We start from the raw sequence: 16,642 nt of genomic DNA on the forward strand, positions 1-16,642 counted from the left end.
CGAGTGAATTTAGGATGGAACATGAGACTCTTTAAATAGTTCATGCTCATATAAATGTTTGCAATTGTTTTTTCCATTCCAAATAATTTCTAACATCAGTTATTTAAAAACTCAATCTGTGAACTTCTTCTAGGTTTTGCCTACATCAACATATCAGCCTGAGGCTTACAAATGAGTATCAATGGTAAAGTACAAATGTACAGCAGTCATTATTGCTGTATTCATAAAGCACAAGTGTACAGCATTCAAATTTACTTTATTCTTAAGGTACAAGTGTACTGCAGTAAAAATTATTGCATTACACTGGTAACATGAATGGACATAATGACCTAAAACAATCTGGAAAATGTACTCCTCAAACAGTTTCAAAAATATTTCCAATTATCAGACTGGAGTTAACGTAAAAAAAGGACAGGGAAGGAGATAAAAAATTACTGTGCATATCTGCCTAAATGCCAAGTCCAAATGCAAACAACTTACACCCTGATCTGCCAGCATAATGTGCCAGCAGATCAGGGTCTATATTGTTTGTTCTACTGATGACTCCTAACAAACTGCATAAACCCATTTATGCCAGTGCATTATGTGACAGTCTATTGGGTTCTATGATGTATGCAGTTAGTTTTGACTTATAAGGGAGTATATATGGCAATTTGATGACCACAGTTATAAGGTAAAAGGCGACAGTGTCTTTCAGGTGGATATTAAGATTACAAAACTCATTCACAACAGTTGAATTGAAAAATTTGACTCAATTTAAATTGTTCTTACTGTATCTCTTCATAATGTTATGTGAAAAAAATTAATGTTAAATACTGTAATATTAAGTAAGACAACAAATTAACGAATCAATTGATAAGTAATTAAACATGTCACTATTTTACGTATACATTACAATAAGCAGTTTGTAATTATACATGGGTGTCAAGTTTATTTTTACCCATAATGGTCACATCAAGTTACACAACTGCATCCAATACCATCTGAAAAATCTGCACTTAACACAAACTCTAACCTATGCGTTAAAGCCCAACAGACATACTAATGGGCTTAGTGTCTCTGTAATCTAGATAACAAAACCATGAGCACAAAGAGTCTTTAAGATATTTTGTTATCAACTGTTCCTCCCAATTTCAAAGAAAACAATCAATTATTCAATTAACTTCCATGACAGACTGATTCCCTGCTTACCATTGCATGTCCATATGAAGAACGTTTAGAATTATGACTACCAGTCTGTGCAGCTGCCACAACATAACACTGACATTCTACTGCTCGGCTTCGAAGTAAGACCTATAAAATAATATCAAAAGAGCAATTAATTTTCATCTTTGTATTTTGCACAATTTATTTTGAAATAGAATGATTTAACTAACTGGTATTGAGATGTAAAACTCTATTGTGACATTAATAATGTATCCCTAACCAGGCCTCCAGCAACTCTGTACACTTTGCAAGATCTGACAAAATACCAATACATTGGTCCCTCAGTATAAAATTGGCCCCACTGTATAAAGCCCTTCAATATATCACTAACCCTCTTTTAATGCATGTACAGTCACGAATCCCATTAAATTATTAGAATTTTGATATATAATTTATGACTGAATTATTTCACTTGATTTTAATGCTATTGAGAGCTAATTACAATGTTATTTTACATCATTAAATACCCTTTTTTGTTGTGCATTGATCCATTAATATGACACAGCCTTATTGGAACATCCCTCAATAAATGGCTGCCTCATTTATCACATGGTTCACATTTATGGCTCTCATGAACATCATTATGGAGAGAGAGAGCACTGTACATGTAGAAAGCATTGTACATGTAGAGACCATTGTTCATGAACTAATTAAGTCTCTTTAAAGGTCTCCTTCAGCTTAATTACATTTGTGTTACTAATGAGAATAATGAATTTTAAACTGAAAAATATTGGGGCACTAAAACTTTAATTTTTGAAAAAAAGGAGGTTTATAGTCATTTCTAGATAATATTTATCTGATTTAGTGGTAGATAAGCAATACACAGTATTGGTGTGTCTTGCTGGGACTGCAGCAAGCTTATATATATATATATATATATATATATATACAGTATAATGTGATCTCAGTAAGATCATTCTATAAACATATTCCAAATCTCAGTTTCAGTCACTAAAACAATTATAAACCTACCTTGGGTTACTTCCAATCAAGTTTGTCTAAATAATTTCATTGGTAACTCCAGGCTACAATTACCTAACAAATACTAACACCAAAAATAACTGATTTGTGAAGTACCAGAGTTGATTCTATGCTCATATACATATAGCATTGGCAGGGATAATTTCAATTTGTAATGGGCAAACCCTGCCATTGTACTTTGAGTCATGTACAGTCAAACCATGACAAGACTGAAATATATTATACAGTATATAATGCACGGAACATTAAGATTCCTGTTAATGATGTATTCATCTCTGAAAATCTGCTCACATTAAGAAAATTGTAGTGCTTTTGTCCCCCCTTATTTTGCAGGCAATTGAAATTCTTTTAAAATAAAGATTCTATGTATAAACCTCACCATCAATAAAATTATGGTGACACCTAAACACAGACTGTGCAATAAGCAATGGTACAAGACTTCATGGCACTCAATTTATCATAAAAATTGTTAAGTGACCTGGTAGGTATAAATTGTCATTGATGTATAAGAATAATAAATACTGTATATATTGCTGTAACAACATTTTACATTTATTGATATAACATATTAAGAAATCAATTAAATTTATAAAATTTTATATTTTTAATATAAATCCAATTGATTTGCATTACTCACAAATGCATACACAACAGCATTGTAGGAGTTTCCTCACTTCCATATCAATACACGTATATCCATCAAATGCCAAAGTGCACAAACTGAAACTTCAAAACTGGAATTGCCATCATAAACCATGTGAGCTGAAGACATCAATCCATTTAAATTGGATAATTCCTAAAGATGGCAAATTTAAAAAGCAAAATCCTGGCTGAAGTGTCAAATGTACTAAATGAATAGAGTTCACATTCTTGTGAAAATTTAAGCACCAATGATCCACCTGTTTAGGATAAAACAGCCATTAATATCTCACTTACTCTGATATGGTATGTTCACCATTTTCTCATTCTTTTTCTTTAAAGAAACAAAATGGGATGCACAATTTTCTTTTGTATTATAAAAAGATCTTAACAAAGGAATAGTGTATCATCTGACCACTCGGTTAGTACCTTTGATGTCAGACTGATTTGAATATTTAATAAGAATGTCTTTAATAAAAAGTGCATCACTCATTTCTCACCAGTTTACTATGATGGTTTCATGGTTTAATTATTGGAAAAAATCAGTCATAAATTATCATCAAGCTGATTTTTATCAACTGCTATCATTGATACTCTGAATAACATTTGAAATATTTCGAGGACCTGAATCCATTAACTGCTGTGCTCAACAATATTTACTGTCTATACCATGTACCTCAAATGGCAGTGGCCAATCAAGTCATAACTGCAAAGGTAGTAAGTATTCTTGTTCTCAATCCATAGCAACAATTCTGATTAATTAGGAATTATTGTACTACATTATATTTTACATTAAATACTGGCATTTCAATTAGACAACATCATAGCTGCCAACCCCCCAAATAAAAAAATACTGACTTCTTGTGACAAAAATACTGATTTTCAGGAACAAATACTGATTTTTAAAATTGTAATGTATATGTAACTATTTACTACATATACAACCATCAGTAAAGTAGGACAGTGCTTTACATAATTATTTAATGTCAAATATGCACATGTTGTACCATATTCCATTCGGGTGCCCATTCAGAAGGTGCATGAGTGCAACACACTCAGACACATACTTTTTATAGTAGCATTTTCCACACCTTATTTTTTTCCAATCATTATCAATTTGAATGTATCAACTTTCATTGATGATCCCAATTCTGTGTGATTTTCTTATTTAACTGTTTTCGTTCTAGCATATGAGTAATCCTTTGCGATTTTACTGTCTGGAAAATGTGTGCGAAATAAATCACCAGCAACACTATTAACTGAAAAAGGAAGGTTAATTTCCAAAAGAAATTTAATAAACCGAATTTCGATCAAATTACATCAAGGTTCTCTCTGGTATTTATATACGTTGTAAGTTCAGGTTGAGTTGTGTATGATGAAGCAGCAAGCTGATGTTTATTAGCTTTTTCGTACTCTTTATTTCATAGGCGCCCAATAGCGAAATCACGTTACACAGCTTGCAAACCGTAGAGTTTTCTCCTTTACTAGATGGTTTCACAAATCTAAACAAGACGGCACAATTGTCCTTCTAGTTCTGTTTTTGTGTCTTTCCTGGAGAAAATTCTGAATATTCTGCTTTCCTATTCAACATGATTAGAAGTTGAATATTACGAAAATGAGATACAGTGACAGCGGTAACTGTTTATGCGAAATCCAATATGGCGGATAAAGACAGGCATTGTAGCCTCGATTTCGAATGAACCAATCATATTGTAAAACTGTATTCCTATATACATGCGATACATTTCTTTCAGAATGGAACCGAGTGCCCGTTCTAAACTGAAAATTGCAAGGAATTTTTTATATATATTTTTAAAAATAAAAAACATATTATTTGCCAAAAAAAAAGTCCACCCGTATTCAGGTCCAAAATACGGGACAAATACGGAAAAAAACAGGACAGTTGGCAGCTATGCAACATAATCTGATTCAATGACCTGCTCTTCCTGATTGATCTTTCCTTTACTGATTGATAAATAAGACGTTCTGACATGCCAAAGTTAGAGTGTGGTCAAGAATAATTCAACATAAGCTAAAAAGACAATTTTAGGTAGGAGCAAGTAACCAAAAATGCTGGACTACACATTATCCTAACTAAAATAAAATCATCCCAATATTTCAACTACATCTGAAACCTGATGTTATTCAACTCAATTTATAAACTGAACATCAAAAGAGTAAGAAAGAAAAAAAAAATTTTAAAAGAATTTCAAATAGAGAGCAAGTAAAATCTCTCAATGACAGACGATCAAGGAAATACCAGAATGCATCTCTTGTGAACAAATGTCCTTTACATATTAAATATATATCAATTCAAATATAAATGAAGTGATCTGCCAAGGCAAAATTCACTGTTTCATATTCTTCATGAGATAAATGTCTTGGAAGAAACCTACCTCCCAGTGGGCCATGCCTGTGGTGACAGTGAAAGCTGAAGGGTAAGTCAGAATCTCTGCCCCCTGGGCAGTCAGTCCTAGGGACATCTCTGGGAACCGCAGGTCATAACACTGTTATAAGAAAACATTTTGTTAATTTTTAAATTTCAATAAGCCCAATATATGAGCTAATTTTGGCATGGGTACTGGAATGGTGGAAATTGTAATTGTATGCAAACAAGCAGAAGTCCATAAAAACACATTTTACTTTCAAATTTAATAACCGTCCTTCACTATATTTACTAAACAGATTTTGCCAAACTCCAGAAATTAAACATTCTCTGCTGAAATCTGAAAAAATACAGAAAATGAAAAACTTCCACTAAAACCTTAACAAACAGTTGACAACAATATTAGTGCCGTCAATATCATAAACATCAAATGTACTTTTCGTGTTCCAGTAATCACAAACATTTTCAATTTAATACCAATGACAACATGCTTAAGTGACATTCTATTACCTTTTGAACTGTGTCCAGGCCTGTGAGAATAAAAGAAAACATTCCATGCAAAAGAAGTCTCAGAGGTCTTTGATTGGACACTCATTTCTCAGCAATGTTCTATTTATTTTAGCCTTGTGATTCTTTACCCCTATACTAAGATCAATAATGAACAATACATTGCAAGTAATACATATTTTGAGCAATTTAAGAAACACCACTACAAAGAAAACGACAAACATAATCAATACAAAAGGAAGAGCATTCTATTATTCTTTTACTTTCAACTCTGGAAACATTACTGCAAACATGCCAAAGGACACACTGGGCCTATTCTACATCCCTAAGCTTTATGTGTAACAAGCAAGCAAGTAATTCTTTGGACTTTTTTGTTGTTAAAAAAATAAGACAAATGTTAAAAAAAGTAAACAAAAAACATGTCAATTCATTGCTGTCTGATTTAAGACAATCTATAAAAACAAATACCTCAAAGCCACAATAATGTCTGAATTCCCAATGAAATGAAGATGCATCAATTTTGCATATCTAACAGAAAGAGGCCAATAAGTGAGGTAACTTAGGCACACACACAAATGTAACGCTCAGTTCTTTACCACATCTGACTTATTACATCTACCAAAATGGCTTGAGACTAAATTGGCAATACAAATTTTACTGTATGTTTTTGAGACAGTAGTTTTTTCCACAATGCTAACTTACAGTTGCAAGCCCTATTTTGCCCACTGGAGTCTGAACAGGTGGACAGATTTCTCTTCCTTGTATTGTATAGTCACTTTCACACAACCGAACCTTGCCCTTGATGTCAAGGTCAAATAGGTGGGTCTTGTTGTATGTTGCCTGGATACCACCATCAGCATCAATGATTACATGTGTGTTAAAAACTCTGTTGGTCTCATCAGACACCTATGAAAATGACAATATGAAATATTTCCAACTCACTACAATACTAACAGAAACTCTCCAATCACTTGATGAAACTTCTTAACATATTTAATACTTCTATCTCTCTGAACTTCAGTCTCTTTGCATTCACTCTCTCTCTTACATTATATATATATATATATATATATATATATATATATATATATATATATATACACATATATTATATGATTTCATTTCAGTCATAAAGTAGTGATATCATTGTTCCAAGTATACCCCTATTAAACTAATTATCAATAAATTAGAATCTATGCTTCCACAATGTGATGATATTCAGAATGATGTAATAAATATAGTCATTGAGTAATAAGAATTTATTGTAGGAAATACTACACGATTTGAAATTAGATAACATTGCATTATATTTCAATGGCATCAGTTTGCAAGAATGTTCGATTAAATGTTGCTTCCATATATTGTTACACACCAGTTCCTCTGCTTACCTCATTGTACCTATTCTAAGTTTGACATTTTCAAGTCTAAATCTGATACACATGAAGGTAACTGAATCTGCCCAAGTTAAAAAACTGACCAGCAAATTATTTCAATACTTTTTCAAAGTATCAGTCTGTGCACAAGCAAGTGTATAACTGTAGTGAACATGACATATATGTTCCCTTTATAAGTTCAATGCAACAAATAAATTAATCATATAAAACTACAATATAATTAATTTACATTAGCCAAAACTAAATTGCCAAACAAATTAAATAGCAATAATAAAACAAAACTTAACAATTATCATGGGATTCCTATATATAACATGTTATAACATGGGCAGCAGTATAATAAGGGGCAACCATTGCTATGAAAACAGACATTATAGAGTGCTGTCAACTCATTGAGACATGTTTCACAACCTTCTGATGAAAACCTCCTAAAGACAACCAGACTCCTAGTTCTTTTGCCAAACTTTTGTATCTGCTGATAGTGCTGCCATCTAAGGGCTCTGCCATGGCAACACTGTCAGATTTAGACTGGCCGATGAAGTCACATGCTTCTGGAAGGAAAACCATCTATAAAAGAAAAAAGGTCAAGCAAAACCATATTTACCAAATTAAAAGATATAATACTTTTGCAACCATTAATGAGGATAACAAAATTAATGGACTTCAAAATGTTTTAGTTCAGTCTTTAAGTTAAAATACAAATATGCTAATAAGAGTTCAGCCAATGATCAATTAGTGTTTTCGTTTCTTATCGAGAAATCAAAAGTATAAAAAGTAGTCATAATTATTGCAGAATGGCTTTTCCCTAACTAGCAATTACAGCTGATATTCCACTGAATTTTATGAATATTATAAGACTCCAAATTTCAAAAGGGTAAGATGAATCAAAACAAGACTCAGTCATATTTTTGAACAATAGACAGGCAATCAACATCCATTTACAGATGTTCTGATGCTATAGTTCAACGTCAGTACTGGCCTATTATTATTCAAGCACCTAGTAAACAGATGGCAACTAACAGTCTGCACCTTGATATCCAGATTACATCAGGTACTGATTGTTTTCAGCAAATCTCCACTTTTATTCTCATATTAAAAAAATGTCTACAGAAAATGATATTTGACAAGATGTATAATATACATAGTTTTGAAATTTAGGTCAAAGCATTTCATTGTTCAGAATAACATAATGTATGTTTTAATTTTACAATTTGACCAAGATGGTACCATGGTTACAATTTGACCAAGATGATACCATGGTTACAATTTGACCAAGATGATACCATGGTTACAATTTGACCAAGATGATACCATGGTTGCTTCCCTTGAGCTTCAAATGCTTCAGTAGTAGCTTGTACATAAATGACACTTAACAAATAAACAGACGGCATGTGACCCCTTATCAATAACCTGTCTGTATCAAATCAGTCATACACATATCAATGCAAATAATATATTTAATATATGCTTCTCACAATTTTACATATAACTATCAGTAGAGTTTTGAACACTTTTGAATATACTTGGACTCAAGGCCTAAATAAACTTTCAGAAATTCTGACTGATGAAATAAGAACAATCATTCAAGCAGTCTTTACTTTTCAGCACATGCATTGACTTTTGATACAAGAGTTTACAAGTACATAATACCTGTGCTCCTTTAGTTCTTGCCTTTCTAATTAAACTTTCGCAGGTGTGAAAATTGTGCTCTTTATCTTCTGTACAGGTGAGCTGGCAGATTCCAATCATCGGCCATGATGTAGTGTTACGGCTGCCAGCAGAGTCTGTCTTTCCCTCCATCATACTTTTAAGCGTTCTGCAACTTACCCGGAAATTCTGAATAACATGACAACTACCTGAGCATATCTGTGACTGGAATGTGAAATGGGTCTGTGCCACAAGTCGAATCCAGTAGGACATAAGTTCTGTTTGGAACCAGTTAACTTGAGGTCAGTTTTCAAGTGAAAGCATCCAAATTTTCACAATGAAGACAAAGGACTGCAAAAGCAAAGAAGAGTACATCTGTACTTTTGATTCTTGAAACTAAAATACTACTGTACCATGATAAAAGTTGTATTTAAAATGTATGGCATGTACTCAAATGCTACCAACATAGAACTCAATCTGCCATAAGTTGCATTCACTATAAAGCCCCTCATTTTACTGCTGACCCTCTTATAATGTTGGTATGGTCATGGGATACCATCCAATTGTTCAAATTTTGTGTAATAACAGCTATTAGAATTATATGCTTTCACTTAATCTCACTTTCTTCTTGCCTAATTAGATCTGAATGTGCTTTCACTTTATTAAATGCTCTATTGTTTTCTTATATAGCTTTTTTCATGACACAGCATTCTTGGAAAAACCTTAGATAAGTAGAGTATTAGTACATTTGATGTAATGTGAATAAAAAAGCATTAAGAAACAAGAGTCCTGTGATGGGACTGACCCCCAACTGGCTAAAATGAAAAGCCAGGAATCCATGATAAATCCATTTTCTTTTGTACTTTATATCTTGTCTAAATTTGTAATAGGATATGAGAGAGAGAGAGAGAGAGAGAGAAAGAGAGAGAGAGAGAGAATGAAAGAGAGTTGATAAAAAGAATAAGACAGAAAAAGGGAAAATTAAATGGTTTTACTTGGTTAATAAGATCCCTCTTAAATGTTTATTTGTGTGACTTGATTTATATAATTTCATTTAGAACCAACAAGACATCACAAGATTAGTCTTTTGGTGAAAACTTCATATCAATATGACCACCTTCATGGCCATCCATTCATAATAAGTAGCTTAACAAGATTTTCAAAATTGCTGCCATGGTGGCCATACTGGAGGTCAGACTGGCACCATTTTAATTTAGGACTATTTTGTTGTTGTTGTTGTGTGGTTTAATACCATTTTCCAGCACATGATAGGCTATTCATGGCAGCCAGTATTAATGGTGAAGAACCCAGGAACCAATGACCCACGAGAAGCTACAGGCAAGCTTTCTCACATACCCACATTGGCCGAATTCGAGACTCGAACCCACACAGACAGAGGTGAGATGGCACTGATCCATAATGGAGAGCGCTTTAGACCACTCTGCCACTCCGGGCCCCAAAATTTAGGACTAACTAGACATCATATGAAACCTCATGTAAACCAAGTCTATATGACTTTCCATTTATAAGGAATATTGATAACATTTTCAAAATTGCTGTCATTATAACACTGATATTTAAATAGGCACCATTTTCATTTATCAGACATCATAAAAAGTCTTCCTGTGTAAACCCTATTTTTTTTTTCACGAGCAGTGACATTATTTTCTGGATAGCTGCCACAGTGACCATATTAAATGCACCCTTGATTGTACTATCCTGAAGGACAAAAATACCACTTTAATGACCATCTAGTACATTTACCATTTAATTGTCTGAAATCTACCACTACTGAAAATAAGATCTGAAGAAAACAAAATTGAAAAAAAAAATATTTTTACATCTTCTAAACAGAATTTTCACAAACCAGTCTACTGGAAACCAGAATTGTTCCAGCAATGCAATGATACATGCTGAGTGACTACTGATCCGATAATGACACAACAGCTGTAAACTGATTGTTTTAATATGGAGAGTTTAAGGCCAAGCTAGAGCCAGGAGCCATTATCAGCTGCACATGTGCTACATCTTTCCATATATATGAAGTATATGCACTGTAATATGTTGGGAAACCACTCAAACCCCAAGCCCCACTCTAAGGGATGAAGCAAAATCCTAAAACTATTATGCACATCTACCAGGCCAATACCTTATGCTGTCTAAGTTTGGCACACTTACAAAGGATTGCTTTCCTGCAATGACTTGATCAATGATTTCTATGGAGTACATATCAGCTTGCCACTGTCAACTTTTTGCACTCCATCATGTCCACTACACATATGGGTCAGAGATTAAGTGGTGGGTTGCAAATATAGGCCATTTATTAGTGCACAAATGGTTGTTCTATTCTTTATGAAAGCCATCTTTTTTAGAAGGACTTGAAAGAATGGTTGAGATTCTTTCTCTTACCTTTCTTGTCTATATGACTTTGAACAAAACAAGCAAATTCACCTTACAAATCTATGCAAATGTTGTGTGATAAATGCTGAATAGTGGAAGGAAATATATATTTAAAAGACAATTTTAATCTGGGTGAGATCAATACTCAGCCTTTCTCCTTCATGCAGTCACAACCGCTCCAGTGGCCTAGTGGTTAAAACGTATGTCTCATATGCAGGAGTTTGCAGGTTTGAACCCTGGCCAGGTCATACCAAAGCCTCATAAAAATGGTACAAAGACTACCTAGCTTGGTGCTCAGCTTCAAGAGGTTAGTGTTAGGACCGGTTGGCTTGGTGTCAGGATAATGTGACTGGGTGGGACATGATGTTACATGTCTGCAGCTTGATGCCCCAGTGTAGACATCACTATAAACTGTCACACTGCAGACAACAGTATGAGTAATAAAATTTTAAAGCAACGTTATAAAAGAAAACACACACACACATGCAAACATTTTGGGACCTTATCTTGAAGTACTGACCATCTTACCATACAATATACTACAACAGTGTTTCACAATGTATATGTGGTACTGATGGCATTTTCTGCAAAGGATTTCAATATGGTCACATAGATTAATTAAGTATAGTGACTTGAATTTTGTAACAAAATCATGATACATGTATCAGGAACGACCAAGAAGATACCATATAATATTTCTTTTTTCATGAAAATCCTGCCTTCATTATCATAAGATTGATGTTTTAGTATTTGGTACAATAAGACAAACTCCGCATGTAGGTTCTACTGAAGTACATGAAGACAAAAAAAATAACAGTTCTGACATCATTTAAAAGAAAATCATCCCAAAATAATCGGGTGTAAATGAACACAAGTCTAACACATTAAAAGCATGATAATGTTTGGGTGGAGATCACTCCACCTCACTAGTTCAAGGCCCTGTGAGATAACAGGATGGCATTCAGACAAACAGACAGGCAAACATACACACCATACACAACTACAGGTACACATATACCTCTCTGATGATGTCATCATTGATAATCATGATGGATGAGGGTACTGGTTGATTCAGAACATGACTGATTCTGAACAAGCTTATTCAGAACACAGTATGGGCTGGTCCGAGTTATAATACAGGCCAAACTGGACCATGCGAAATATTGTTTTATCTTGTATTTCCATGGTACACTGAGCAGTTAAAACCTGCACTGAAGGAACCAAACCCCATAACTTATGCGAGATAATGGCATAGTTCTATATACAAATCAAACGAAAATGTAAGAGTATTTTTTCATTTATGTATATACTGGACTGTGTAAATTACTGCTCTTACTAGATGTATATAAAATGTATGCTTTATACAATTTTTATGAGAAAGAAACAGACAATGAAGCAGTCAAATGTAATTTAATTCAAAAGAATGTCTATATTCAGTGAATCCTTTGAACCTTACATTTTCATTTTTAAATATTTAAAAGCTATTTTGGTTAACTTTTTGGTTAGCTTATATCTATTACCTTCTGGTTTCGATGAGTCTAAGAATAGTTTCAATTAACAATGGAACGACCAGTAGATCTTCATCTAAGAACCGTCTTATGTAACTTTGCAACTGAATATCCACCTTAAATAGTTATGCTCAAGCAGGGGAGAACTAACCTTAAACAACTTTTCCAAAAGCGACATTACACCTGGTTTCCAATACGCACCATAGTTTGTGCTCACATGGTAGCTAACTGCATGAAATTATGATTATTTAAGCAAGTGAAAACCCCAAATTGTGCACAACTGACTTTAATATGATTTTAGCATGTATTCTGAGGTTATTAAAGGAAATTGAATTATTAAAGTAAAGATGAAGTATCCAAGTTGCACTTGAACCTATTAGACTGCAAAATACACACTTAACACATTCATTATTGGATAAACCAACATTTTAAAGCTTTTTAAGAAAACTGTCCACATTTTAACTGAAGCACCATATCTGAAATTACATTTAAATTAAGTGGTCATTTATGTCTTCCAAACTGGAAGTTAGACACATTGCTAAAATGGCTGCTTACTGCACCTGCTGTTGGTGGCAAGCAAAAAAGTCAGTCTGGCTTCAGGCCAAAATCAACAAACAGTGCTGTGTCACAACTTTCCAGTTGCAAAATAGGTTTCTGTAAGAGCCAAAACCTTTTGGGCTGCTTCTTTAGCAATTTTAATGGTTGCTACCTAGAAAGCTTTTAACACAGTCATCCTTGTGACTTTTCTCAGCTGGTGTTGTGAAGTATTTTTTGCCAATTTTAATTAAGTAAACAGTTTTTTGGGACAATAATGCTTTTAAGTGCAAAAATGAACATTATAACAGGTTTTAAGTTGGATTCTCCTGAATTATACTTATAATGAGAAATAAACCAAAATGAAGCAAACTCTAATTTACCTTCGAGGACAATTGGTGATACACAGAAAATGTTTAGTTTGCATTTTTCATTTACATTTGGAATCATCTGAATATCATTTATTTTCTTTTGTTATAATGTGTTAAAAAATGTTTATTTTTATGTGAACTGTACAAGTGCTTACAAAAACGACTGTCGATTATAAAATTTTGGAAATTGTGAATCTGTTTTTGTGAACGTTTTTATGAATCTGTGCTACTTTTAGGAATAAGCCTTTGGGTTCCTCCATCTATAATGTGCTACTGGTATGACAGAAAATTTATAAATAACACTGGTCACAATATATCCAAAAAAATAGGGATTACCGGCACCCATAGGAACCAAATGTTTCAATATAATTTGAGCATAGCTATCATGTTTTGTGTTTACAAAGCAGGAATAAGAACGGGTTCGTGTGTTCCTCAGTTTTTCTTTACTATGTAATATTTTTCCATGGTCCAGATCAGCCTGGCATTAGATCCCAATCAGCCCATAATCTGGTCCAAATCAGTCATGGTTAGAATTAACCAGCATTTGATGGACTGAATTGGAAGGCATGATGGAAAGTGCCATAAAGGCTCATATAGTTGCTGATAATTTACCTATATACTATTCATTTTATTATTGTATATATAGTGTACGTGTATACACAGGGGCTCATAATGTTTCTTAGAAACTTATCTATCTATGAATGATACTATTATAGAGTATTGTAGTTTCATATCATATCACAGATTCTATGGTATCACGATATTCTATGTTTTCTTTAAGTTTCTGCATAGTGCCACCAATCGTGTACTTATATGTATCTTTATATACACTACATGACCAAAGTTATAGTTCTGCATCACCAGTTGATTTTGGAAAAATATTGGGATTGCTGAAGAGCACAATATTTTAAAAATACACCTATGAATATCACCATTTCCAAATAATGGCCATATCCCATGTCATCAAGTGGAAATTATATCTTTTTAAAACTGCAATCACTGACATCATTTAAAAGAATCATCATCCCAAAATAATGTTGCAAGGCTGTTAAATGAAACAGCATAATTGTAACAAATCGCATAACCAGTATGTTGTCTGAAAACGGCCAATGATGTTATGCAAGGGTTAGATCATATGATTACCATATTTGTCAAGAACCATGACATCAAATCTATAGTAGCAAATAAAAGTCAAAATGTGAAGTATTGATGGTTGTTGATTTCTGGTGGCTTTTGCAACTTACAGGTGTTGACTTAAAAAATTTGTTGTACACAATTTATTACTTTTCACTAGAACACCAGAAATTCTTTAAGCAGCCTGAGATTGACATGTACTTCCATGCTCATTCATGTTAGTGATCCATTCTCAGTGACAATGCTGGCACTACTACCCCTGTCACTGGTGGTTACACATGAATTTCTTTAATTCTCTCTGACGAATTTCTGTTGGATGGCACAAATGGCAGAATGAGTGCCATTAGTCATACAATGTAAGACATAGTACATGTTATTTTTGTTTTCGTGACCCCAAAAACAAATATAAAATTATAAGTGTCGAAGTCTTACATGCAGAACTAGAGTGACATGCGAGTGGCATCCATTTTTCAAGTTGACTTATACTTTGTGCAACGTATACATCAACTTCCCAACATAAGGACAAATATATGACATCGTAAATATATTTCGGTATTACTGCGAGATTAGACTATACAATTCCCCTTGCATAACCTTAAATCTATATCTGCATGGCGTCGGTTTATCCATCGTTTCCTGCAGTCATCTGATTTAAACGAAAAAATAAATTCATTTTAGTATAGACCAAACAAAAAATAACACAATAACAAACAGACATGTATAATATCTTGAAGGTCAGTGTTTTTATTTACTTATTCGCCGATTGCAAACTTTAAGACCCGGTACCATCGTTCTCTACCTCCGGTATACATGTACGTTATAGGTAAAATGTCAACTATACGTGTCCATGTGGAGAGTGGTATGGGCATATTGATACTCATGGCAATAGCATGTGTTCAGTACCGTAAACATTAGCTAAAATTAAACCTTTTTTGCAATTATTCAAGAGCTTTCTCTCTTACACAAGTTACTGCTTTATCTGTGTCATACTCGCAACTTGGAGGTCAATTTTTGACTCGCAGAAATTGCCAAGATGATCCGAATGGCATTGCACATCACTCAGACGCTTGTAAATCATAATCGCCCACAAGTATGTTTTACCGTCCCATGTGGATTAAGAACACAATTAATTTTACTATATGTTCTCTACATTTGTTTCTCAGTACTGATATTTCTTTGTGACAATCAATGCAAATCATACAAGGATGTAAACAGACCACAGATTTCACCTCCGGATCATCACCAAGGCCGTATTACTCACTGTGCACTGTCGCCGAAATACACACAGACAACAACACCCTGAGCTCATATTATCAAGAATAAACAATTACCTTTAAATTCCTACCAAACATGCGTAAATATACCTCTTCTATCACCACCAAATGAGAGAGGAAAAAATGTTCTAAAAATAGACTAGAACTACATTCGTGGGTACTGAATTGGAAGTATTAATTATGAACCGATTCCATATATACCTGCAGGTGTCCTGTGTATTGTATGTACATACGCAGGTCATTATATAGAACGTTGCTCTGTTGTAAATTTACTGTCATCATTAAAGGAACATATACGTTATTAAAAAAACTTTTTAAAAAAATTAATAAATTCAAGTTTTCAACAACCCACGTTACGTATTGTAAGACAGTAATCACAGAGCTCTTCAACCCTGGTACTGTCCTCTTTTGTCTTTGGTAATAAATATCTATGGTTAAAAGACATAATCCTTTATGACAAATAGGTGGGTAAGGCTAATATTTTACTTGAAGTGTAGACAAACTTGAAATATGCTAAATCTTGGCTGTTTAAGAAGACAAACATTAAATTACTTAAAATAAGAAATTTGCCTTTGTTCAAGTTAATGATCAGGACACGATCACACAGATGGACTCGTACACTTTTAACTATGCCCCTCAATGACTTAGATACGTTCTAACC

At 33.6% G+C, this 16,642-nt stretch overlaps 1 protein-coding gene across 1 annotated transcript in view; it reads right to left on the bottom strand.

Moving 5' to 3' along the window:
• Positions 1–15,822, bottom strand: part of LOC149799574 (nitrilase and fragile histidine triad fusion protein NitFhit-like) — a 28,570-nt gene extending 12,748 nt beyond the window's left edge. Inside the window, exons 1-6 of the mRNA XM_089958912.1 lie at positions 15,670–15,822; positions 8,764–9,111; positions 7,525–7,680; positions 6,422–6,625; positions 5,223–5,333; positions 1,192–1,293 (exon numbers count right to left, since the gene is read on the bottom strand). Coding sequence (XP_089815038.1) covers positions 1,192–1,293; positions 5,223–5,333; positions 6,422–6,625; positions 7,525–7,680; positions 8,764–9,033 — 843 coding nt within the window. The 5' untranslated portion in view covers positions 9,034–9,111; positions 15,670–15,822. The remainder of the gene's footprint in view (positions 1–1,191; positions 1,294–5,222; positions 5,334–6,421; positions 6,626–7,524; positions 7,681–8,763; positions 9,112–15,669) is intronic.
• Between the last annotated feature and the right edge of the window lie 820 nt (positions 15,823–16,642).

This window comes from Sinohyriopsis cumingii, chromosome 5 (genome assembly GCF_028554795.1).
Source record: "Sinohyriopsis cumingii isolate HCF-2022 chromosome 5, ASM2855479v2, whole genome shotgun sequence".
Lineage (NCBI taxonomy): Eukaryota > Metazoa > Mollusca > Bivalvia > Unionida > Unionidae > Sinohyriopsis > Sinohyriopsis cumingii.